The sequence below is a fragment of the Panulirus ornatus genome, chromosome 29 (genome assembly GCF_036320965.1).
Source record: "Panulirus ornatus isolate Po-2019 chromosome 29, ASM3632096v1, whole genome shotgun sequence".
Taxonomy (NCBI): Eukaryota; Metazoa; Arthropoda; class Malacostraca; order Decapoda; family Palinuridae; genus Panulirus; species Panulirus ornatus.
This window is the reverse complement of record NC_092252.1, coordinates 19,497,328-19,524,349: the sequence shown is the minus strand read 5'-3', so window position 1 is coordinate 19,524,349 and position 27,022 is coordinate 19,497,328. Positions and strand designations below refer to the sequence as shown.

Below are 27,022 nucleotides of genomic sequence, written 5' to 3'. Positions count from 1 at the left end.
AATGTGGCAGTTGAGGGAATAATTGGTATACATGGAGTGTTCAGTGTTGTAAATGAAAATGGTGAAGAGCTTGTAGATTTATGTGCTGAAAAAGGACTGGTGATTGGGAATACCTGGTTTAAAAAGCGAGATATACATAAGTATACGTATGTAAGTAGGAGAGATGGCCAGAGAGCGTTATTGGATTACGTGTTAATTGATAGACGCACGAAAGAGAGACTTTTGGATGTTAATGTTCTGAGACGTGCAACTGGAGGGATGTCTGATCATTATCTTGTGGAAGCAAAGGTGAAGATTTGTTGGGGTTTTCAGAAAAGAAGAGAGAATGTTGGGGTGAAGAGAGTGGTGAGAGTAAGTGAGCTTCGGAAGGAGATTTGTATGAAGAAGTACCAGGAGAGACTGAGTACAGAATGGAAAAAGGTGAGAACAGAGGAGGTAAAGGGAGAGGGGGAGGAATGGGATGTATTTAGGGAAGCAGTGATGGCTTGCGCAAAAGATGCTTGTGCATGAGAAGCGTGGGAGGTGGGTTGATTAGAAAATGTAGTGAGTGGTGCAATGAAGAAGTAATATTATCAGTGAAAGAGAAGAGAGAGGCATTTGGACGATTTTTGCAGGGAAAAAATGCAAATGAGTGGGAGAGGTATAAAAGAAAGAGGACAGGAGGTCAAGAGAAAGGTGCAAGAGGTGAAAAAGAGAGCAAATGAGAGTTGGGGTGAGAGAGTATCATTAAATTTCAGGGAGAATAAAAAGATGTTTTGGAAGGAGGTAAATAAAGTGCGTAAGACAAGGGAGCAAATGGGAACTTCAGTGAAGGGCACAAATGGGGAGGTGATAACAAGTAGTGGTGATGTGAGAAGGAGATGGAGTGAGTATTTTGAAGGTTTGTTGAATGTGTTTGATGATAGAGTGGCAGATGTGGGGTGTTTTGGTCGAGGTGGTGTGCAAAGTGAGAGGGTTAGGGAAAATGATTTGGTAAATAGAGAAGAGGTAGTAAAAGCTTTACGGAAGATGAAAGCCGGCAAAGCAGCAAGTTTGGATGGCATTGCAGTGGAATTTATTAAAAAAGGGGGTGACTGTATTGTTGACTGGTTGGTAAGGTTATTTAATGTATGTATGATTCATGGTGAGGTGCCTGAGGATTGGCGGAATCCTTGCATACTGCCATTGTACAAAGGCAAAGGGGATAAGAGTGAGTGCTCAAATTATAGAGGTATAAGTTTGTTGAGTATTCCTGGGAAATTATATGGGAGGGTATTGATCGAGAGGGTGAAGGCATGTACAGAGCATCAGATTGGGGAAGAGCACTGTGGTTTCAGAAGTGGTAGAGGATGTGTGGATCAGGTGTTTGCTTTGAAGAATGTATGTGAGAAATATCTAAAAAAACAAATGGATTTGTATGTAGCATTTATGGATCTGGAGAAGGCATATGATAGAGTTGATAGAGATGCTCTGTGGAAGGTTTTAAGAATATATGGTGTGGGAGGCAAGTTGTTAGAAGCAGTGAAAAGTTTTTATCGAGGATGTAAGGCATGTGTACGTTTAGGAAGAGAGGAGAGTGATTGGTTCTCAGTGAATGTAGGTTTGCGGAAGGGGTGTGTGATATCTCCATGGTTGTTTAATTTGTTTATGGATGGGGTTGTTAGGGAGGTGAATGCAAGAGTTTTGGAAAGAGGGGCAAGTATGAAGTCTGTTGGGGATGAGAGAGCTTGGGAAGTGAGTCAGTTGTTGTTCGCTGATGATACAGCGCTGGTGGCTGATTCATGTGAGAAACTGCAGAAGCTGGTGACTGAGTTTGGTAAAGTGTGTGAAAGAAGAAAGTTAAGAGTAAATGTGAATAAGAGCAAGGTTATTAGGTACAGTAGGGTTGAGGGTCAAGTCAATTGGGAGGTGAGTTTGAATGGAGAAAAACTGGAGGAAGTGAAGTGTTTTAGATATCTGGGAGTGGATCTGGCAGCGGATGGAACCATGGAAGCGGAAGTGGATCATAGGGTGGGGGAGGGGGCGAAAATTCTGGGAGCCTTGAAGAATGTGTGGAAGTCGAGAACATTATCTCGGAAAGCAAAAATGGGTATGTTTGAAGGAATAGTGGTTCCAATAATGTTGTATGGTTGCGAGACGTGGGCTATGGATAGAGTTGTGCGCAGGAGGATGGATGTGCTGGAAATGAGATGTTTGAGGACAATATGTGGTGTGAGGTGGTTTGATCGAGTAAGTAACGTAAGGGTAAGAGAGATGTGTGGAAATAAAAAGAGCGTGGTTGAGAGAGCAGAAGAGGGTGTTTTGAAATGGTTCGGGCACATGGAGAGAATGAGTGAGGAAAGATTGACCAAGAGAATATATGTGTCGGAGGTGGAGGGAACGAGGAGAAGAGGGAGACCAAATTGGAGGTGGAAAGATGGAGTGAAAAAGATTTTGTGTGATCGGGGCCTGAACATGCAGGAGGGTGAAAGGAGGGCAAGGAATAGAGTGAATTGGAGCGATGTGGTATACTGGGGTTGACGTGCTGTCAGTGGATTGAATCAAGGCATGTGAGGCGTCTGGGGTAAACCATGGGAAGCTGTGTAGGTATGTATATTTGCGTGTGTGGACGTATGTATATACATGTGTATGGGGGTGGGTTGGGCCATTTCTTTCATCTGTTTCCTTGCGCTACCTCGCAAATGCGGGAGACAGCGACAAAGCAAAAAAAAAAAAAAAAAACATACATTTATTTATTTATTTATCTATTTCTTTTGCTTTGTCACTATCTCCCGCGTTAGTGATGTAGCGCAAGGAAACAGATAAAAGAATGGCCGAACCCACCCACATACACATGTATACACGTCCACACACGCAAATATACATACCCATACATCTCAATGAATACATATATATACACACACAGACATATACATATATACATATGTACATAATTCATACTGTCTGCCTTTATTCATTCCCATCGCCACCTCGCCACACATGGAATAACAACCCCCTCCCCCTCATGTGTGCGAGGTAGCGCTAGGAAAAGACAACAAAGGCCCCATTCGTTCACACTCAGTCTCTAGCTGTCATGTAATAATGCACCAAAACCATAGCCCCCTTTCCACATCCAGACCACACAGAACTTTCCATGGTTTACCCCAGACGCCTCACATGCCCTGGTTCAATCCATTGACAGCACATCGACCCTGGTATACCATATCATTCCAATTCACTCTATTCCTTGCACGCCTTTGACCCTCCTGCATGTTCAGGCCCCGATCACTCAAAATCTTTTTCACTCCATCTTTCCACCTACAATTTGGTCTCCCACTTCTCTTCGTTCCCTTCACCTCTGACACATATATCCTCTTTGTCGATCTTTCCTCACTCATTCTCTCCATGTGACGAAACAATTTCAAAACACCCTCTTCTGCTCTCTCTCTTACCCTATCATTACTTACTATATCAAACCACCTCACACTTTTGGATGTTGATGTGCTGAGAGGTGCAACTGGAGGGATGTCTGATCATTATCTTGCGGAGGCGATGGTGAAGATATGTAGAGGTTTTCAGAAAAGAAGAGCGAATGTTGGGGTGAAGAGAGTGGTGAGAGTAAGTGACCTTGGGAAGGAGACTTGTGTGAGGAAGTACCAGGAGACACTTAGTACAGAATGGAAAAAGGTGAGAACAAAGGACGTAAGGGGAGTGGGGGAGGAATGGGATGTATTAAGGGAAGCAGTGATGGCTTGCGCAAACGATGCTTGTGGCACGAGAAGTGTGGGAGGTGAGCAGATTAGAAAGGGTAGTGAGTGGTGGGATGAAGAAGTAAGATTATTAGTGAAAGAGAAGAGAGAGGCATTATGCGATTTTTGCGAGTAAATAATGCAAATGACCGGGAGATATAAAAAAGAAAGAGGCAGGAGGTCAAGAGAAAGGTGCAAGAGGTGAAAAAGAGGGCAAATGAGAGTTGGGGTGAGAGAGTATCATTAAATTTTAGGGAGAATAAAAAGATGTTTTGGAATGAGGTAAATAAAGTGCATAAGACAAGGGAACAAATGGGAACTTCAGTGAAGGGGGCTAATGGGGAGGTGATAATAAGTAGTGGAGATGTGAAAACGAGATGGAGTGTGTATTTTGAAGATTTGATGAATGTGTTTGATGATAAGAGTGGCATATATAGGGTGTTTTGGTCGAGGTGGTGTGCAAAGTGAGAGTTTTAGGGAAAATGATTTGGTAAACAAAGAAGGGGTAGTAAAAGCTTTGCAGAAGATGAAAGACAGCAAGGCAGCGGGTTTGGACGGTATTGCAGTGGAATTTATTAAAAAAGGGGGTGACTGTATTGTTGACCGGTTGGAAAGTTTATTTAATGTATGTATGACTCATGGTGAGGTCCTGAGGATTGGCAGAATGCTTGCATACTGCCATTGTACAAAGGCAAAGGGGATAAAAGTGAGTCCTCAAATTACAGGGTATAAGTTTGTTGAGTATTCCTGGGAAATTATATGGGAGGGTATTGATTGAGAGGGTGAAGGCATGTACAGAGCATCAGGTTGGGGAAGAGCAGTGTGATTTCAGAAGTGGTAGAGGATGTGTGGATCCGGTGTTTGCTTTGAGGAATGTATGTGAGAAATACTTAGAAAAGCAAATGGATTTGTATGTAGCATTTATGGATCTGGAGAAGGCATATGATAGAGTTGATAGAGATGATCTGTGGAAGGTATTAAGAACACATGGTGCGGGAGGCAAGTTGTTAGAAGCAGTGAAAAGTTTTTATCGAGGATGTAAGGCAAGTGTACGTGTAGGAAGAGAGAAAAGTGATTGGTTCTCAGTGAATCTTGGTTTGTGGCAGGGGTGCGTGATGTCTCCATGGTTGTTTTATTTGTTTATGGATGGGGTTGTTAGGGAGGTGAATGCAAGAGTTTTGGAAAGAGGGGCAAGTATGCAGTCTGTTGTGGATGAGAGAGCTTGGGAATTGAGTCAGTTGTAGTTCACTGATGATACAGCGCTGGTGGCTGATTCGGGTAAGAAACTGCAGAAGCTGGTGACTGAGTTTGGTAAAGTGTGTGAAAGATGAAAGTTGAGAGTAAATTTGAATAAAAGCAAGGTTTTTATGTACAGTAGGGTTGAGGGACAAGTCAATCGGGAGGTACGTTTGAATGGTGAAAAACTGGAGGAAGTGAAGTGTTTTAGATATCTGGGAGTGGACTTGGCAGCAGATGGAACTATGGAAGTGGAAGTAAATTATAGGGTGGGGGAGGGGGGGGAAAGTTCTGGGAGCCTTGAAGAATGTGTGGAAGTCGAGAACATTATCTTGGAAAGCAACAATGGGTATGTTTGAAGGAATGGTGGTTCCAACAATGATATATATGGTTGCGAGGCGTGGGCTACAGATAGAGTTGTGCAGAGGAGGGTATATCACTCAAAATCTTTTTCACTCCATCTTTCCACCTCCAATTTGGTCTCCCACTTCTCGTTCCCTCCACCTCTGACACATATATCCTCTTGGTCAATCTATTCTCACTTATTCTCTCCATGTGACCAAACCATTTCAAAACACCCTCTTCTGCTCTCTCAACCACGCTCTTTTTATTACCACACAAGTCTCTCACCCTTTCATTACTTACTCACTCAAACCACCTCACAGTACATACTGTCCTCAAACATCTCTTTTCCAGCACATCCACCCTCCTCCGCACAACTCTATCTATAGCCCACACCTCGCAACCATATAACATTGTTGGAACCAATATTCCTTCAAACATACCCATTTTTGCTTTCCAGGATAATGCTCTTGTCTTCCACACATTTTTCATGCTCCCAGAACTTTCGCCCCCCCCCCACCCTATGATTCACTTCCGCTTCCATGGTTCCATCCACTGCCAAATCCACTCCCAGATATCAAAACACTTTACTTCCTCCAGTTTTTCACCATTCAAACATACTTCCCAATTGACTTGTCCCTCAACCATACTGTACCTAATAATCTTGCTCTCATTCACATTTACTCTTAACTTTCTTCTTTCACACACTTTACCAAACTCACTCACCAGCTTCTGCAGTTTCTCACACAAATCAGCCACCAGCGTTGTATCATAAGCAAACAACAACTGACTCACTTTCCAAGCTCTCTCATCCACAACAGACTGCATACTTGCCCCTCTCTTCAAAACTCTTGCATCACCTCCCTAACAACCCCATCCATAAACAAATTAAACAACATGGAGACATCAAACCCCTGCCCCAAACCAACATTCACTGAGAACCAATCACTTTCCTCTCTTCCCACTCATACACATGCCTTACATCCTCGATAAAAACTTTTCACCTCTTCTAACAACTTGCTTCCCACACCATCTAGTCTTAATACCTTCCACAGAGCATCTCTATCAATTCTATCATATGCCTTCTCCAGATCCATAAATTCTATATACAAATCCATTTGCTTTTCTAAGTATTTCTCACATACATTCTTCAAAGCAAACACCTGATCCACACATCCTCTACCACTTCCAAAACCACACTGCTCTTCCCCAATCTGATGCTCTGTACATGCCTCACCCTCTCAATCAATACCCTCCCATACAATTTCCCAGAAATACTCAACAAACTTATACCTCCGTAATTTGGGCATTCACTTTTATCCCCTTTGCCTTTGTACAGTGGCACTATGCAAGCATTCCGCCAATCCTCAGGCACCTCACCATGAGTCATACATACATTAAATAACCTTACCAACCAGTCAGCAACACAGTCACCCCCTTCTTTAATAGATTCCACTGCAATACCATCCAAACCCGCTGCTTTGCAGGCTTTCATCTTCTGCAAAGCTTATACTACCTCTACTCTGTTTACCAAATCATTCTCCCTAACCCTCGCACTTTGCACACCACCTTGACCAAAATACCCTATATCTGCCACTCTATCATCAAACATATTCAACAAACCTTCAAAATACTCACTCCATCTCCTTCTCACATCACCACTACTTGTTATCACCTCCACATTAGCACCCTTATCGATGTTCCCATTTGTTCTCTTGTCTTATGCACTTTATTTACCTCCTTCCGAAACATCTTTTTATTCTCCCTAATATTTAATGATACTCTCTCGCCCCAACTCTCATTTGCCCTCTTTTTCACCTCTTGCACCTTTCTCTTGACCTCCTGCCTCTTTCTTTAATACCTCTCCCACTGATTTGCATTTTTTCCCTGCAAAAATCGTCCAAATGCCTCTCTCTTCTCTTTCACTAATAATCTTACTTCTTCCTCCCACCACTCACTACCCTTTCTAATCTGCCCACCTCCCACACTTCTCATGCCACAAGCATCTTTGCACAAGCCATCATTGCTTCCCTAAAAACATCCCATTTCTCCCCCACTCCCCTTACATCCTTTGTTCTCACCTTTTTACATTCGGTACTCAGTCTCTTATACTTCTTCACACAAGACTCCTTCCCAAGCTCACTTACTCTCACCAATCTTTTCACCCTAACATTCTTTTTTTCTGAAAACCTCTACATATCTTCACCTTTGCCTCCACAAGATAATGATGAGACATCCCTCCAGTTACACTTCTCAGCACATTTACATCCAAAAGTCTCTCTTTCGCGCACCTATCAATTAACACATAATCCAATAACGCTCTCTGGCCATCTCTCCTACTCACATACGAATACTTATGTATATCTCTCTTTTTAAACCAGGTATCACCAATCACCAGTCCCTTTTCAGCACATAAACCTACAAGCTCTTCACCATTTCCATTTACAACACTGAACACCCCATGGACATCAATTATTCCCTCAACTGCCACATTACTCACCTTTGCATTCAAATCATCCATCACTATAACCCAGTCTCATGCATCAAAACTACTAACACACTCACTCACCTGCCCCCAAAACACTTGCCTCTCGTGATCTTTCTTCTCATGCCCAGGAGCATACGCACCAATAATCACCCATCTCTCTCCATCCACTTTCAGTTTTACCCATATCAATCTAGAGTTTACTTTCTTACACTCTATCACATACTCCCACCACTCCTGTTTTAGTAGTGCTACTCCTTGCCTTGCTCTTGTCCCCTCACCAACCCTGACTTTACTCCCAAAACATTCCCAAACCACTCTTCCCCTTTACCCTTAAGCTTTCTTTCACTCAGGGCCAAAACATCCAGATCCCTTTCCTCAAACCTATCTCTCCTTTTTTCTCATCTTGGTTACATCCACACACATTTAGACACCCCAATCTGAGCCTTCGAGGAGGATGAACACTCCCCGCATGACTCCTTCTTCTGTCTCTCCTTTTAGAAAGTTAGAATACAAGGAGGGGAGGGTTTCTAGCCCCCCCGCTCCCATCCCCTTTAGTCGCCTTCTATGACACGTGAGGAATGTGTGGGAAGTATTCTTTCTCCCCTATCCCTATATATAAATGATGCCTGTTCTCTTCAGGAACTCCCTCAAGCAGTAGCCACAAGAAAATATATCTTGAGGTAATCTCCAATTCATATTCATAGAGGGCAAACTGACACACAAATTTACAAAAACATTTATGCCAAAAACTAATTTACAAGTCTACATGCTGAATAGGACGAATTCATGATGTCCACATTATACAACTAAAAGGGAAACCTCATTGGCAATGTTACCAGTTTACAGCATCTAATAACACAACTAAATATATCTTTAGGCCCAGTTATCTAAATGCACCATTCCTTTGAAAAGGAAAAACAAGTTATGCCAAACTAACACTTATACAGTGGGTGCAGTTTGGAAAGCTAACCTTGGTCTGCTCAAAAAGATTAATTCTTTTCTAATTTATGAAATGACAGATTATCATTCAAAAGTAACAGAAATATTGAGAAAGTTATGTTATTACATTTGTGTTTTCCCGTTTCACCATTATCTGAGGGACAGAGAAGTGTACTGATGACATGTCTGACAACTCCCAATGAAAAAGAAGGATACGGAAATGATGTCACTTTCTGTTGAGCTTTTTTTTCATAAATGATTTTCGTCTTTCAACTCAGCTTGTTTTTACTGATGATGTTTTTCTATCAAGCATGGTTTCACAATTTATCTTTATATCATACACAGGCCCAGTGTCGGTGATAACATGAGCATGTTTAGAAATGATACACCTTCCATGCTAATACATCAGTGTGAGGAGACTAGCTGGCACATATGGAGAGGATATTTCATTGTTACTTCTTTATCATAATATCACTTTTACATTCTACTCTCATTTCACACAGGCACAGCATTGACAGTGAATAATTAGATCAGTTTTAAAAATTTTACACTTCATCCTCAAATACAACTAAGAGTGAGAAAAGGAAGTGGGTGGCACTTGTGAGAAGGATATTGGGAATGTTTATTTCTGTAACAAAGTCCTCTATACCCCCAGGATTAATTAAGAATAAATCAGATGCAGCTGGTCTTAATTTCTTTCACAAACATGACATCAGTGGGGACACATCTGCTGGCTTCCCTCCTTATGTAATCCTGCTAAAATAATTCTGTAAGTCATAATTCGTTTTTTCTAGGTCTTTAACCATCTGATATCAAAGTCTGCCATCAGGATTACATAAAAAATAAATCAGATGTAGCTAGTACTTACTTTCTTTGACAAGCATGAAGTCAGAGACAACATCTTCCTTGCTATTCTATCTTTCCTCATAAACTGATTCATTCTGCGAGTATTCTTCCTAATAAATTTGATCATCTAGCAATCTATGCACTGTCCACGAGTTCACCACATAAACACAACCTGCAAGTCGACAGACATGCACTTATAATGGTGGTTATTAAAGTACTGAGAACTTTTTCCAGTGTTTTCCTGACGATGGATGAAACCTTTATAGGTTAATTATAGTATAACATGAGCTGGATATTCCATCCTTAAACATCAATGACTTTCATGTGATACCTTACATAGTAGGTACAGGGAGTCTTCATGTGAATGCTCATGTTCCTCAACCCTTCCTCTATCATCCCACCACCACATCTACCAAGGGAACTAAGTGTTATTTCAGCACTGCAACACAATCATATAAGATCTGTTAGCTCACTAAAATGTACATTTCCACTACTTTAAAATGTAGATCTTTTACTTTACAATAAGAAAAAAATTGGATGATCTAAATTTTTTTTGTCCAATCTTTTATATTTAAAGGTTAAACCAATGTGCAAAAGGAAGAACATTAATTGATGTCTCCTGCCATTCCCTTTGAGAAGTATCAGTGGTTGATGTCAGTGGTTGTGCAGGGTTAATGAAGCCATCCCCTTTGAAAAGTATCAGTGGTTGATGTCAGTGGTTGTGTAGGGTTGATGTCAGTGGCTGTGCAGGGTTGATGTCAGTGGTTGTGCAGGGTTGATGTCAGTGGTTGTGCAGTGGTTGATGTCAGTGGTTGTGCGGGGTTAATGAAGCAATCTTCTTTGAGAAGTATCAGTGGTTGATGTCAGTGGTTGTGCAGGGTTGATGTCAGTGGTTGTGCAAGGTTGATGTCAGTGGTTGTGCAGGGTTGATGTCAGTGGTTGTGCAGGGTTGGTCAGTGGTTGATGTCAGTGGTTGTGCAGGGTTGATGTCAGTGGTTGTGCAGGGTTGATGTCAGTGGTTGTGCAGGGTTGATGTCAGTGGTTGTGCAGGGTTAATGTCAGTGGTTGGGCAGGGTTGATGTCAGTGGTTGCTGTCAGTGGTTGCTGTCAGTGGTTGTGCAGTGGTTGATGTCAGTAGTTGTGCAGGGTTGATGTCAGTGGTTGTGCAGGGTTGATGTCAGTGGTTGTGCAGTGGTTGATGTCAGTGGTTGTGCAGTGGTTGATGTCAGTGGTTGTGCAGTGGTTGATGTCAGTGGTTGTGCAGGGTTGATGTCAGTGTTATGCAGGGTTGATGTCAGTGGTTGTGCAGTGGTTGATGTCAGTGGTTGTGCAGGGTATGTCAGTGGTTGTGCAGGGTTGATGTCAGTGGTTGTGCAGGGTTGATGTCAGTGGTTGTGCAGTGGTTGATGTCAGTGGTTGTGCAGGATTAATGTCAGTGGTTGTGCAGGGTTGATGTCAGTAGTTGTGTAGGGTTGATGTCAGTGGTTGTGCAGGGTTGATGTCAGTGGTTTTGCAGGGTTGACGTCAGTGGTTGTGCAGGGTTAATGTCAGTGGTTGGGCAGGGTTGATGTCAGTGGTTGATGTCAGTGGTTGTGCAGTGGTTGATGTCAGTGGTTGTGCAGGGTTGATGTCAGTGGTTGTGCAGGGTTGATGTCAGTGGTTGTGCAGTGGTTGATGTCAGTGTTTGTGCAGTGGTTGATGTCAGTGGTTGTGCAGGGTTGATGTCAGTGTTGTGCAGGGTTGATGTCTGTGGTTGTGCAGTGGTTGATGTCAGTGGTTGTGCAGGGTTAATGTCAGTGGTTGTGCAGGGTTGATGTCAGTGGTTGATGTCAGTGGTTGTGCAGGGTTAATATCAGTGGTTGTGCAGTGGTTGATGTCAATGGTTGTGCAGTGGGTGATGTCAGTGGTTGTGCAGGGTTAATATCAGTGGTTGTGCAGTGGTTGATGTCAATGGTTGTGCAGTGGGTGATGTCAGTGGTTGTGCAGGGTTGATGTCAGTGGTTGTGCAGGGAAGTATCAGTGGTTGATGTCAGTGATTGTGCAGGGTTGATGTCAGTGGCTGTGCAGCGAAGTATCAGTGGTTGATGTCAGTGGTTGTGCAGGGTTGATGTCAGTGGTTGTGCAGTGGTTGGTGTCAGTGGTTGTGCAGAGTTATCCCCTTTGCTTTAAAAAGAATTATAAGTTATTGGAATCACATCATGATTAGTATCTATGTAACTTTCAAACTAATGAAAACTTAATCTAAGACAGGGATATCATATTACCTATCAAACTAACAACTAAGGGTAAATAATCATAAAATAAAGAGATTCAAGTTATATGATGCTACTTACAAAGTGTAAAGATACAAAAATATCTCTCTACTAAAATTCATATATGATAAAAACAATTCTGATTGACAAAATGTTACACCTCTACTAGATTCAAGTTGCCACCAGTTCTGATTAGTTATTTGATCACTGTAATTACTGTGATTGCAACCTCAAACAAAGATGAAGTTACAGTGTACATAATCTTTCTTGGTTACTGCATATACTTGTATAAGTTTTATAAGGCCTCCAAAAAAAAAAGGGGGGGGGATGTCAGTTGCTGCTTGCTGATGAAATGGCTTTTGTAGCAGATTCAAGTGAGAAACTGCAGTGGCTGCTAAATATAGAGTAATTGCAAGTAAAAGTTTAGTTATTTGGCTTAACAATAGAGAAGAACAGGTTGACTGGAGTGTGAGTTTGAATGGAGAGAACCTGGAATAAGTGAGGTGCTTTTAGATACTTGGGAGTGGATATGGCAGCATATGGAACCATGGGAGTTGAGGGTGGCCGTAGGGTGGGTGCAGGAGTTACGCTCCTGGGTACATTGAATTGTGGAAAAAAGGGTCACTGTTTGTGAGGACAAAGATGGCTTCATACCAAGTGAAATCTTTGGAGGCCTTCTATCCCACAGCCCAGGCTGTTGAGTGGTATAGTTGTGCCAACAAAGCTCTACAGATGAGAAACATGGTTCCCAGATAAAAAGGTATGGGTTCAGGTGAACATCAGTGGCAATGGCACAGGGAGGTTGAAGCCTCCACCCCCCAGTATGAAAAGCAGGGAGTTCGGCCCCATTATTGTGAAAGATTTTACTCCAGTGACCCCCCCCCCCCACACACACACACTTTTTTAGAAGCTGCTGCTGTCTTTAGAAGTGTAATGTTTGAGAACAATCTGTAGTGTGAGGAGGTTTGATCTAATAGGGAATGACAGAGTACGAGAGATGTGTGGTATTACAAGTGTATGGATGAGAGAGAGCTGAAGAGGATGTGCTGAAATGGCATGAACATACAGAAAGGATAAGTAAGGAGATGACTAAGAGTAGGTATACATGTGGGAAGTGGAGGGAACAAGAACGGAGAAACTGAGGAAGTGGTGCAAGGATGAAATGAAAGATGCGTAAAGTGATTAGGGCTTGAACATGAATGAGGGTGTGAAGCATGTAGAGGATAGGGCAAATTGGACCAATATGGTATTAAGAGATAATGTACTGAGGAAACCACAAAATGGTCTGTCAGGCTTGGCTGTGGATCCAAGTGCACTGGATTTTGGTGCATTATACAATAAAGCTACAAAGTGGATGTGAGAAACTGGGGCTGCTCTTTCCTCCTGACACTACCTCACCACATAGGAAACTGAAAACAAGTATGGAAAAAATGTGTGACAGACTTATACAAAAGTAATATTTTCAAGAGGTTGAAATTCATGCATGATGGAGGGTCAACTATCAAAACATGAAGCATATTTATAAGCTAGTACTGTTAGGCAGCTCCATCCTTTCAGGAGGCTATCCTATACAACAGGAGGCTATCCTATACAACAGAGGCTATCCTATACAACCTCTCCTAACCTACTGAATACTAGATTATTAATTACCTGTAAGCTATGCCATGCTTGTGGTATGCTAAGAGGTGATAGCTTTAATGCATTGGCCTTGTTCAGCCAACAGTAGCCTATTTAAGCCTACTAGAGCCTACATTCCTTCTCCAATGGTATATTGATAAAACCATAGCTCCAGATTTTCCTGTAGCCAGCATTATTTGCTAGTCCTGCCTCTTAGCAAAAGGGTAGGAGCAAAAGAGAGAAAGAGTAGGTAGGAACATTTAGGCAGGAGTATCAGGTAGAAACATTACACAGAAGTAGTAGGTAGGAACATTAGGCAGGAGCATTAGGCACTACTAGTGGGTTGGAACATTAGGCAGTAACATGAGCTAGACACATTAGGTAGAAGTAATCAGAGGGAACAATAAGTAGGAGCCTCTGCAAACACTAAGCTAGAGTAGCCCTCTGCCAGTGGCCTGTTAAGTGTGAAGCACTGAAGAATAAGAAGTGGTACTACAGTTCACAAGTTATGGACACTATTACTGCCACCTACCCCCTTGAGGGAGTTCCAGGAGAGAACAGGCATCCGAGATATATAGAGAGATATATAGAAACCACTCAATCTGTATACTCCACTTTAAATCTACAAATAAAGACTTATCTCACTTTAATTCTTGCTAAGTGTAGGGAAATCCTCCTTCATCTTGCTACCTAAATGTTTATGGCCATACATCAGCTCATCACGAAAGCTGCCACACTGGAGACTTCCCATTCAACCAGCCCACAAAACTGACCAGAAGTAGCCTAATGGCAATATTCTATTTCTATTTTCAATCAGTTTAATACGATCTAATGTGAATCATGGTAGCAGAGAATAATAAGAAAATATGAAAGAAAAGAGAGAACAAAAATGCAAGAAAAAGCAAAACATTATTTGGGTGCTCTATGGCTGGTTTGAGGGGGCACTAACAGGAATGCAGTTTCTGACCTAAAAACATCACTGGAAGAATTTCTGTTGTTATGATTTATGAACAAATTCATAAATGACATCATTTCTCACCTTTGAGTTTAATAAGATGTAGTCTGGTGCATATAATCAAAGGATACCATAATCAGACTGGATGAAATATGACAGGGCTTACACAGGCAAACTGTTATAGTGCTGTAAGTAGCTTCTGTTTACACTATTTTAAGGTAGGTGTTATATACATACACACACAAAGAAAAAAAAAATCATGGCACCATAAAAACATTAAAAAATTTACATCCAGGATACTACCCAATGGTTTAATTCTCAAATGTTGTTCAAGTCTCCCTCAAAGATTAAGGTTGATTTATATACAAAACATGAACAATTAAGAGGATTTTTTGGAATAAAGTCAGGGATCAACTAATACATGAAATCATCTTTTACTCAAGTATATACAGTAATTGTACAGCTGATAAGGAGTTAAACCTTTCAAGTTTGTACAGTTATGAACATGTGAATAACTGCCACAAATTTTGTTGTAAGATGATGTAAAAAGTTACACAAACAAGATTTACTTATATGCCCTTTCAGTATTTCTAGTGTTTGTTATAATGCAACATCCTTAGTCATTTTTTGTCTGTTTGTTCAATTCCATTTGTATTACCTCCTCTACAAATCTCACTCAATAGAGATCATACTCTTTGCTAACATAAACCCATTGGAAAGTGTCTGGTGTCTTTCTGGAAATAAGCATAGCTCCTTATGATAACATTAGCACTAATTCAGACCCATAAATATCCCAATATTGAAGAGAAGTTCTATTAAAAGCAATGCTTAATTCTAAATGCTGATTTTGGTGATTTATTGACAGTGTGTCTATTGTTAGTTTGGTGTGTGCAGACTCCTAGATAGTAAATTAGCTATAATCCAAATGACAAACTTTAAACATACTTCACAAAGACTTTCAATATCAATTATAACACTTAGTGCTGGATAACTGGTGCATGATCTTTCTGGCTACACTCATAAACTGGGCTTTAGAAATATCAGATCTGAAAGAATTGAAAGTATGATTGCCTTTAGAAATTTGTAAGTAATGAAAACTTACTACATCTGACCAAATAATGTGGCATCATCTCACAACAAAACACCTGGTAGTCATTACCAATTGTACTATGATTATAAAATGGACAGTCAGTGCTGTTGATTTATCATGCTAATGTAGTTTTGACTGGATCACCTTCTAAAAAGACCTTGCTACACCAATTACCAATTTCAGCAACACACTGGTCATGATGAAAACTATAAAAATCTAAAGTAAATACACAACACATTTTACCTTATTCTATGAAATATAGGTATAACACTGGGTATTTTCAAACGCAAAAGCAGGTTCTCATTTCAGTCAGGATATGAAAATATGTTAACATACATTACTATAATATATTACCCATATGTCACTTAAGTAAAATCAAGCTACTGACAATCAAAATCATTCATAATAACTAGCATACCCCAGTCTATCATTTCAGATGCATTATCATAGTCACTGGATTTTCAAGGAATGATTTCCAAAGGTTGGAGAAGCGTGACATAGTGGCCCCATCAATGATGCGGTGATCTGCTGACCAACTGACTTGCATTATGTGTGCCTTGCTAATGTTCCCTGCACTGTCAAACCTTGGCAAAACCTATGAGAAAAAAGATATAATATGTTAGTCGACATGAACTGATCACTTCTATACGGATACATTACATTGTATTATATATAATATTACAAAGCTCTATCATGTAAATGCTTAGAGCACTATAAAACAAGTAATTTTCATAAGGAAGGAAACTTCATCGTAAGAGGTTTCTCTAGTTACAAGATTAGAACAATAAGACCAACCAGATCTGAAGAAACTATGTAATGTTAAATGGAACCAGAATCATTCTCTCTTTAAATGACTTATAATAGACGAAAAGGAATTACTTCATAAAGGAGAGGGGAAAGTACATAAACTCGAATAGCATGATGGTGATAGCTCTAGCCCTACAGCACTAATGTATTACCCTATTACAATACCAATAAATATGGGTGCAAAACAACCAATATATATGCATCTCATATATGTTTAAAGGTAGCTTTACCAAAATGTAATGAAATAAAACCTACTTGAATCTTGCCAAGAGCACCAATAGCAACTTCTGGAGGAAGAATCACTGGCTTGGCATAAGTACCTCCAATCTGGAATAAGTTAAAACTGTTCAATTATGTTATTCTTGGGTAACAAAGCATTTTCCAAAATATTTATATCACCTTAATTTTCAAAATAATAATATCATTATTATCATCATACTTTGTCACTGTCTCCCGTGTTAGCATGGAAGCGCAAGGAAACAGATGAGAGAATGGCCTAACCTACCCATATACACATGTATATACATACACGTCCACACATGTACATATACATACCTATACATTTCAATGTATACATACATATACATACATAGACATATACATATATACACATGCACATAATTCATACTTACTACCCTTATTCATTCCCGTCGCCACCCTGCCACACATGAAATGACAACACCCTCCCCCGCATGCGTGTGAGGTAGTGCTAGGAAAAGACAACAAAGGCCACATTCGTTCACACTCAGTCTCTAGCTGTCATCATGTATAATGCACCGAAACCACAGCTCCCTTTCCACATCCAGGCCCTACACAACTTTCCATGGTTTACCCCAGACACTTCGAATGCCCTGGTTCAACCCAATGACAACACTTCAATCCCGGTATACCACATCGTTCCAATTCACTCTATTCCTTGGACGCCTTTCACCCTCCTGCATGTTCAGGCCCTAATTGCTCAAAATTTTTTACACTCCACCCTTCCACCTCCAATTTGGTCTCCCACTTCTCCTCGTTCCCTCCACCTCTGACACATATATGCTCTTGGTCAATCTTTCCTCACTCATTCTTCCCATGTGACCAAACCATTTCAAAACACACTCTTCTGCTCTCTCAACCACATTCTTTTTATTACCACACATCTCTTACCCTTTCATTACTTACTTGATCAAACCATCTCACACCACATATTGTCCTCAAACATCTCATTTCCAACACATGCACCTTCCTCCGCACAACTCTATCTATAGTCCACGCCTCGCAATCATATAACATTGTTGGAACCACTATTCCTTCAAACATACCCATTTTTGCTTTCCGAGATAATGTTCTCGCCGTCCACACATTTTTCAACACTCCCAGAACTTTCACCCCCTCCACCATCCTGTGACTCACTTCCACTTCCATGGTTCCATCTGCTGCCAAATCCACGCCCAGATATCTAAAACACTTCACTTCCTCCAGTTTTTCTCCATTCAAACTTACCTCCCAATTGACTTGTCCCTCAACCCTACTGTATCTAATGACCTTGCTCTTATTCACATTTACTCTCAGCTTTCTTCTTCCACAAACTTTACCAAACTCAGTCACTAGCTTCTGCAGTTTCTCACCTGAATCAGCCACCAGCACTGTATCATCAGCGAACAACAACTGACTCACTTCCCCAGCTCTCTCATCCACAACAGACTGCATACTTGCCCCTCTCTCCAAAACTCTTGCACTCATCTCCCTAACAACCCCATCCATAAACAAATTAAACAACCATGGAGACATCATGCACCCCTGCCACAAACCAACATTCACTGAGAACCAATCACTTTCCTCTCTTCCTACTCATACACATGCCTTACATCCTCGATAAAATATTTTCACTGCTTCTTGCAACTTGCCTCCCACACCATATATTCTTAATACCTTCCACAAAGCATCTCTATCAACTTATAATGTGCTTTCTCCAGATCCATAAATGCTACATACAAATCCATTTGCTTTTCTAAGTATTTCTCACATACATTCTTCAAAGCAAACACCTGATCCACACATCCTCTACCACTTCTGAAACCACACTGCTCTTCCCCAATATGATGCTCTGTACATGCCTTCACCCTCTCAATCAATACCCTCCCATTTAATTTCCCAGGAATACTCAACAAACCTATACCTCTGTAATTTTAGCACTCACCTTTATCCCCTTAGCCTTTGTACAATGGCACTATGCATGCACTCTGCCAATCCTCAGGCACCTCACCATGAGTAATACATACATTAAATATCCTTACCAACCAGTCAACAACAGTCACCCCCTTTTCTAATAAATTCCACTGCAATACCATCCAGACTTACCACCTTGTCGGCTTTCATCTTCTGCAAAGCTTTCACTACCTCTTCTCTGTTTACCAAATCATTCTCCCTAACCCTCTCACTTCACACACCACCTCGACCAAAACACTCTATTTCTGCCACTGTATCATCTAAAACATTCAATAAACCTTCAAAATACTCACTCCATCTCCTTACTCACATCACCACTACTTGTTATTACCTCCCCATTAGCCCCTTCACTGATTTTCCCATTTGTTCTCTTGTCTTACACACTTTATTTACCTCCTTCCACAGCATCTTTTTATTCTCCCTAAAATTTTCATGATACTCTCTCACCCCAACTCTCATTTGCCATCTTTTTCACCTCTTGCACCTTTCTCTTGACCTCCTGCCTCTTTCTTTTATACATCTCCCTGTCATTTGCACTATTTCCATGCAAAAATCATCCAAGTGCCTCTCTCTTCTCTTTCACTAATAATCTTACTTTTTCATCCTACCACTCACTACCCTTTCTAATCTGCCCACCTCCCATGCTTCTCTTGCCACAAACATCTTTTGCACAAGCCATCACTGCTTCCCTAAATGCATCCCATTCCTCCCCACTCCCCTTAAGTCCTTTGCTCTCACCTTTTTCCATTCTGCACTCAGTCTCTCTTGGTACTTCCTCACACAAGTCTCCTTCCCAAGCTCACTTACCCTCACCACTCTCTTCACCCCAACATTTTCTCTTCTTCTCTGAAAACCTCTACAAATCTTCACCTTCGCCTCCACAAGATAATGATCAGACATCCCTCCAGTTGCACCTCTCAGCACATTAACATCCAAGTCTCTCTTTTGCACACCTATCAATTAAAACAGCCCTTTCATACCTTATACCTTCCCTTTCATCCCTCCTAAATCTGTTCATGTTCACCTACCTTAAAAACATACTTAATCATTCTCTCCACATGTTTAATTTACTTCGTCTTTCTTTCACTTTGTGAAACACTTATTTCAGAGTACAATATATCCTGATTTCATTCTATGAGAAGGAGAGCATGGAAAGGTTTTACAACCTTCAAAACCTGCATTTCTCTCCTTTATGTCCTGTCCCCAAAACAATGAAAGCATACCCACATGAAGGTTTTAGAAAAAAGCTTTCAAATCAGACTTAAAACAAAGATAAATAGCTTCACTGGTGAACTGGTGGCATACCAAGGTGGAAGAAGATAGCAAAAGACCCCTTTTCTTGATTTCCCAAAACAAAAAATTCTAAGGAAGACTAAAACAGAGGCCTCCTTCCTTACATCATGTATTGTAGTGTACAGCCCAAGAATGGAGAAAAACAGGATAGTTGGAGTGTGAGTCTGAGTAAGGAAAACATGGGGAAGTGGGGTGTCTTAGATACCAAGGAGTGGGCATGGCAGTGAACATAACCATGGAAGTTGAGGTGGGCCACTGGATTGAAGAGGCTAATGTCCTGGATGCACTGAGTAGTGTGTGAAAAGACAGGTCAGTATTGGTGAGGACAAATCTGGGCATCTTTGATGGTAAAATAGTTCCAGTGGTGTTACATTTACATGTGGGATGGGATCTAGATGACAAAGTACAGCAGGTGAATGTGTTGGAAATTAATGCTTGAGGACAAAGTGATGTGAGAAGACTAATCAAGTAAGAAATGATAGCGTTAGTGTGAGGTGTGGCAATAAGAAGAAAATGATGAGAGAGAGCTGAATAAAGTGTACTGAAAAGACTTGGGCATATGGAGATGATAAATGATGAGAGGTTGACAAAGAGGGTATATGCATCAGAAGTGGAGGGGTTAAGACCAGGGAAGAGACAAAACTAGAGATGGAAAAATGGAGTGGAAAAGGTTTTGATGGCTTGCACCCTATAAACATCATAATAAGACAATTATTGAAACAAAAGAAAGAGGATATCAATGTATAACAAGCTGGCTGATTGCAACAGATGATGATACATGTATCTGTTATGTGATCAAAGGAATCGTAAGCTCTGAACAACTTAGAGAGAGTCGATTGATTGAGCGCATACTCTTCTAATGAAAAACAGGTTTAAGTGATGAGAGTTAACTGAAATGGGTGAGCAAATGAGAGCTTCTCTCACCAATTTTATGAAGGTAGCAATGATCCTGCAAATAAACATAAGAGTTAAGTAAGATGAGGAATAGGGTGGGAGAGGGAAGGCAGAGTGAAGACAAGACCCAGCAAAGCCATATACCAATCAATATGCCCTTACAAAACCACTATTGCTGTAAAATGCTATCACACACTAAGATAGCAATATAATCTAAATTTCTTCCAGTATTATCAAACCAGCAACATTAATAAAGAAATAAACAACACAAGTGAGTAAAATGGCAACAGCATTAACACTTGAACACAAACTGATATATGTGTAGGACAACCTCTATTTTGCTATCCTTGGGGGATCTTCCTTAATCATTGTACATAAAAATCCAGATTCCAAACTGTGAGCATACTTCATAACCTGGAATTTTTTCCTGATATATTTTTCTTAATTCATGAACAATTTGTGATGAAAAAAAAATGACTCATCTGACTTACTATACTGCAGACTGACATGATGACTTGCATTGTGGGAACAACCGGACCAGTCCCAGGGCAAAATGTCGCTGCACTCATGAATTTCAAAAACAATAGTTCTTATCTCTAGAGACATTACATTCCCTTCATCTACTAGCTTACTTAATGCTTTTGTACAGGTATTCATCCAGTAGATTTTATACACTTATATGAACAGGTATTTATACTGCATTACACTAAATATGGTACATATGGTCCCTTTTTCATATTTTGGTTCTGTTCAAGAATATTGCTACTTTAAGTGAAATGAAGTTGACTGAAGCTCAACCTTATGGGGAAAATAGGGTCTCTTGGGACCCCCCCCCTCCAGCTGAAAACCATTTTCAACAACTTTTTATAAATACACCTCTACAAACACAGAAGTAATAAGACTCCAAGCATTTTACTCCACTAATTTCACATACCCAATGTTTAGGTTAGCTATTCTAAAAGCGTATAAGCCATAGTTAGTCTTCTGGTAGGTCTATCTTTGACTTTTGGCCAAGTGCAACTAACCAGCTTCCTCACGCAGTTATAATTCACCATGTAGGCATTCTATGGTAATAACAATTAACAGTATCAAAAAATAACATATCAGTAATACTTCATGAGCTTTATCAGACACAAAGGGCAACTGGTGTACAGTAGCTGTCATAACCCTGTGTCCAGTGGAGGGATCAGGCTTACAAGGAGTACAATTCTTTCTAACTATGGCTGTAAGGGCTGTTACCTACCTGTAGAACTTCTTGCTAATGTTTTGCATATCTGTATACAGAAATGAAACATTTTATACATCAATTATCCTTAGATTAATAACAATATGCTTAGTAACACTTCAGTTGACATCAGGAAGGTCACCATCTTGAATATCTTAATATCATCAATGCCATCTATTGACAATTCCTGGCACAGAGAATGCATCTGGGTAAGTGACAAAAGACATGTCGTTGACTATTTATGTTACAGTAGGTTGTTACTTCCCACGTATTCCCTGCATGTTGTAGAAGACAACTAAAGGGAGCGGGAGCAAAGAGCTAGAAACCCTCCCCTCCTTGTATTAAACATTCTAAAAGAGGAAACAGAAGGAGTCATGTGGGGAGTGCTCATCTTCCTTGAATGCTCAGATCGGGGTGTCTAAATAAGTGTGGATGTAACCAAGATGAGAAAAAAAGAGAGATGGATAGTATGTTTGAGGAAAGGAACCTGGATGTTTTGGCTCTGAGTGAAACGAATTTCAAGGGTAAAGGGGAAGAGTGGTTTGGGAATGTCTTGGGAGTAAAGTCAGGGGTTGGTGAGAGAAGAAGAGCAAACGAAGGAGTAGCACTACTCCTGAAGCAGGAGTTGTGGGAGTATGTGATACAGTGTAAGAAAGTGAAACTGAAATTGGATGGAGAGCGAAGGGTAATTATAGGTGACCATGCACCTCATCATGAGAAGAAAGATCATGAAAGACAAGTGTTTTGGGAGCAGCTGAGTGAGTGCGTTAGAAGATTTGATGCAGGAGACCAGGTTATAGTGATGGGTGATTTGAATGCAAAGGTGAGTAATATGGCAGTTGAGGGAATAATTGGTGTACAAGGGGTTTTCAGTGTTGTAAATGGAAATTGTGAAGAGCTTGTAGATTTGTGTTCTGAAAAAGGACTGGTGATTGGGAATATCTGGTTTAAAAAGAGAGATATAAATAAGTATATCTCCAACAGCCAGGATCGAACCTGGGACCCCTTGTGCAAGAGGCAGGCATGCTAACCGCTAGGCTAAGGGACTGTATAATAGGAATCAACTATTCGAAATACTAAGTACTCGAATACCCTTCGTCTCACAATGGTGAGCAACGGGGTCTATCGGTTGTTTCCGAACAGAACACATAGCCAGCTGATAGCATTTTACCGAACCTGACTGTACAACGCGGAGTTATATGAATACGAATAAAGTGTATTTGAACGCGCACCTTCATAGAACATACAAACCTCCAACAGCCAGGATCGAACCTGGGACCCCTTGTGCAAGAGGCAGGCATGCTAACCGCTAGGCTAAGGGACTGTATAATAGGAAACAACTATTCGAAATACTAAGTATTTCTATGAAGGTGCGCGTTCATATACACTTTATTCGTATTCATATAACTCCGCGTTGTACAGTTAGGTTCGGTAAAACGCTATCAGCTGGCTATGTGTTCTGTCCGGAAACAACCGATAGACCCCATTGTTCACCATTGTGAGACGAAGGGTATTCGAGTACCTAGTATTTCGAATAGTTGTTTCCTATTATACAGTCCCTTAGCCTAGCGGTTAGCATGCCTGCCTCTTGCACAAGGGGTCCCAGGTTCGATCCTGGCTGTTGGAGGTTTGTATGTTCTATGAAGGTGCGCGTTCATGTACACTTTATTCGTATACATAAGTATATGTATGTAAGTAGGAGAGATGGCCAGAAAGCGTTACTGGATTACATGTTAACTGATAAGCGCATGAAAGAGAAACTTTTGAACGTTAATGTGCTGAGAGAGGCAACTGGAAGGATTTCTGATCATTATCTTATGAAGGCAAAGGTGAAGATCTGCAGAGGTTTTCAGAAGAGAAGACAGTAAGTGAGCTTGGGAAGGAGACTTGTGTGAGGAAGTACCGAGAGAGACTGAATGCAGAATGGCAAAAGGTGAAACCAAATGATGTAGGGGGAGTGGCGATGGAATGGGATGTATTTAGGGAAGCAGTGATGGCTTGCGCAAAAGATGCTTGTGGCATGAGAAAGGTGGGGGTGGGTAAATTAGAAAGGGTAGTGAGTGATGGGATGAAGAAGTAAGATTGTTAGTGAAAGAGAAGAGAGAGGCATTAGGACAATTTTTGCAGGGAAGTAGTGCAAATGACTGGGAGATGTATAAGAGATAGAGGCAGGAGGTTAAGAGAAAGGTGCAAATAAGAGTTGGGGTGAGAGAGTATCATTAAATTTTAGGGAGAATAAAAAGGTGTTTTGGAAGGAGGTAAATAAAGTAAGACAAAAGAACATGGGAACATCAGTGAAGGGGAATAATGGGGAGGTAATAACAAGTCATGATGAAGTGAGGAGATAGAGTGAGTATCTTGAGGGTTTGTTGAATGTGTTTGATGATACAGTGGCAGATATAGAGTGTTTTGGTCGAGGTGGTGTGTGAAGTGCGAGGGTCAGGGAGAATGGCTTGGTAAACAGAGAAGACTTAGTGAAAGCTTTGTGGAAGATGAAAGCCAGCAAGGCGGCAGGTTTGGATGGTACTGCAGTGGAATCTATTAAAAAAGGGGGTGACTGTGTTGCTGACTGGCTGGTGAGGATATTCAGTGTATGTATGATTCATGGTGAAGTGCTTGAGGATTGGCAGAAAGCATGCATAGTGCCATTGTACAAAGGCAAAGGGAATAAAGGTGAGTGTTCAAATTACAGAGGTATAAGTTTGTTGAGTATTCCTGGTAAATTATATGGGAGGGTATTGATTGAGAGGATGGGGGGTATGTACAGAGCATCAGGTTGGGGTAGAGCAGTGTGGTTCCAAAAGTAGCAGAGGATGTATAGATCAGGTGTTTGCTTTGAAGAATGTATGTGAGAAATACTTAGAATTACAGATGGATTTGTATGTAGCATTTATGGATCTGGAGAAGGTATATGATAGGGTTGATAGAGATGCTTTGTGGAAGGTATTAAGAGTATATGGTGTGGGAGGTAAGTTGCTAGAAGCAGTGAAAAGTTTTTACCAAGGATGTAAGACATGTGTACGAGTAGGAAGAGAGGAAAGTGATTGGTTCTCAGTGAATGTCAGTTTGCAGCAGGGGTGCGTGATGTCTCTATGGTTCTTTAATTTGTTTATGGATGGGGTGGTCAGGGAGGTGAATGCAAAATTTTGGAGAGAGGGGCAAATATGCAGTCTATTGTGGATGAGAGGGCTTGGGAAGTGAGTCAGTTGTTGTTCACTGATGATACAGCACTGGTGGCTGATTGGGATGAGAAACTGCATCAGTTGGTGAGTGAGTTCGGTAAAGTGTGTGAAAGAAGAAAAGCTGAGAGTAAATGTGAATAAGAGCAAGGTTGTTTGGTTCAGTAGGGTTGAGGGACAAGTTAATTGGGAGGTACATTTAAAAGAGAGATATACATAAGTATACATATGTAAGTAGGAGAGATGGCCAGAGAGCGTTATTGGATTACAAGTTAATTGACAGGCATGCGAAAGAGAGACTTTTGGATCTTAATGTGCTGAGAGGAGCAACTGGAGGGATGTCTGATCATTATCTTCTGAAGGCAAAGGTGAAGATTTGTAGAGGTTTTCAGAAAAGAAGAGAGAATGTTGGGGGTGAAGAGAGTGTTGAGAGTAAGTGAGCTTGGGAAGATTTGTGTGAGGAAGTACCAGGAGAGACTGAGTACAGAATGGAAAAGGTGAGAACAAAGGAGGTAAGGAGAGTCGGGGAGGAATGGGATGTATTTAGGGAAGCAGTGATGGCTTGCGCGAAAGATGCTTGTGGCATGAGAAGCGTGGGAGGTGGGCAGATCAGAAAGGGTAGTGAGTGGTGGGATAAAGAAGTAATAAGATTATTAGTGAAAGAGAAGAGAGAGGCATTTGGATGATTTTTGCAGGGAAATAATGCAAATGACCAGGAGATGTATAAAATAGAGAGGCAGGAGGTCAAGAGAAAGGTGTAAGAGGTGAAAAAGAGGGCAAATGAGAGTTGGGATGAGAAAGTATCATTAAATTTTAGGGAGAATAAAAGGATGCTTTGGAAGGAGGTAAATAAAGTGCGTAAGACAAGGGAACAAATGGGAACTTCAGTGAAGGGGGCTAATGGGGAGGTGATAACAAGTTGTGGCGATGTGAGAAGGAGATGGAGTGAGTATTTTGAAGGTTTGTTGAATGTGTTTGATGATAGAGTGGCAGATATAGGGTGTTTTGGTCGAGGTGATGTGCAAAGTGAGAGGGTTAGGGAGAATGATTTGGTAAACAGAGAAGAGGAAGTAAAAGCTTTGCAGAAGATGAAAGCTGGCAAGGCTGTGGGTTTGGATAGTACTGCAGTGGAATTCATCAAAAAAGGGGGTGACTGTATTGTTGACTGGTTGGTAAGGTTATTCAATATATGTATGACTCATGGTGAGGTGCCTGAGGATTGGCAGAATGCTTGCATAGTGCCATTGTACAAAGGCAAAGGGGATAAAATTTAGTCCTCAAATTACAGAGGTCTAAGTTTGTTGAGTATTCCTCGGAAATTATATGGGAGGGTATTGATTGAGAGGGTGAAGGCATGTACAGAGCATCAGATTGGGGAAGAGCAGTGTGGTTTCAGAAGTGGTAGAGGATGTGTGGATCAGGTGTTTGCTTTGAAGAATGTATGTGAGAAATACTTAGAAAAGCAAATGGATTTGTATGTAGCATTTATGGATCTGGAGAAGGCATATGATAGAGTTGATAAAGAAGCTCTGTGGAAGGTATTAAGAATATATGGTGTGGGAGGCAAGTTGTTCGAAGCAGTGAAAAGTTTTTATCGAGGATGTAAGGCATGTGTACGTGTAGGAAGAGAGGAAAGTGATTGGTTCTCAGTGAATGTAGGTTTGCGGCAGGGGTGTGTGATGTCTCCGTGGCTGTTTAACTTGTTTATGGATGGGGTTGTTTGGGAGGTGAATGCAAGAGTTTTGGAAAGAGGGGCAAGTATGCAGTCTGTTGTGGGTGAGAGAGCTTGGGAAGTGAGTCAGTTGTTGTTCGCTGATGATACGGCGCTGGGGGCTGATTCAGGTGAGAAACTGCAGAAGCTGGTGACTGAGTTTGGTAAAGTGTGTGAAAGAAGAAAGTTGAGAGTAAATGTGAATAAGAGCAAGGTTATTAGGGACAGTA

At 41.0% G+C, this 27,022-nt stretch overlaps 1 protein-coding gene across 2 annotated transcripts in view; it reads right to left on the bottom strand.

Annotated features, from left to right (window-relative positions):
* Nucleotides 1-14,800: 14,800 nt before the first annotated feature.
* Dbct (Dihydrolipoamide branched chain transacylase E2) overlaps nt 14,801-27,022 on the bottom strand; it is a 183,478-nt gene continuing 171,256 nt past the window's right edge. The window contains exons 9-10 of one of the 2 annotated variants that reach the window (XM_071679364.1): nt 16,535-16,606; nt 14,801-16,067 (exon numbers count right to left, since the gene is read on the bottom strand). In XM_071679364.1, coding sequence (XP_071535465.1) covers nt 15,900-16,067; nt 16,535-16,606 — 240 coding nt within the window. In that variant the 3' untranslated portion in view covers nt 14,801-15,899. The remainder of the gene's footprint in view (nt 16,068-16,534; nt 16,607-27,022) is intronic. The other variant, XM_071679365.1, reaches the window with a different exon arrangement.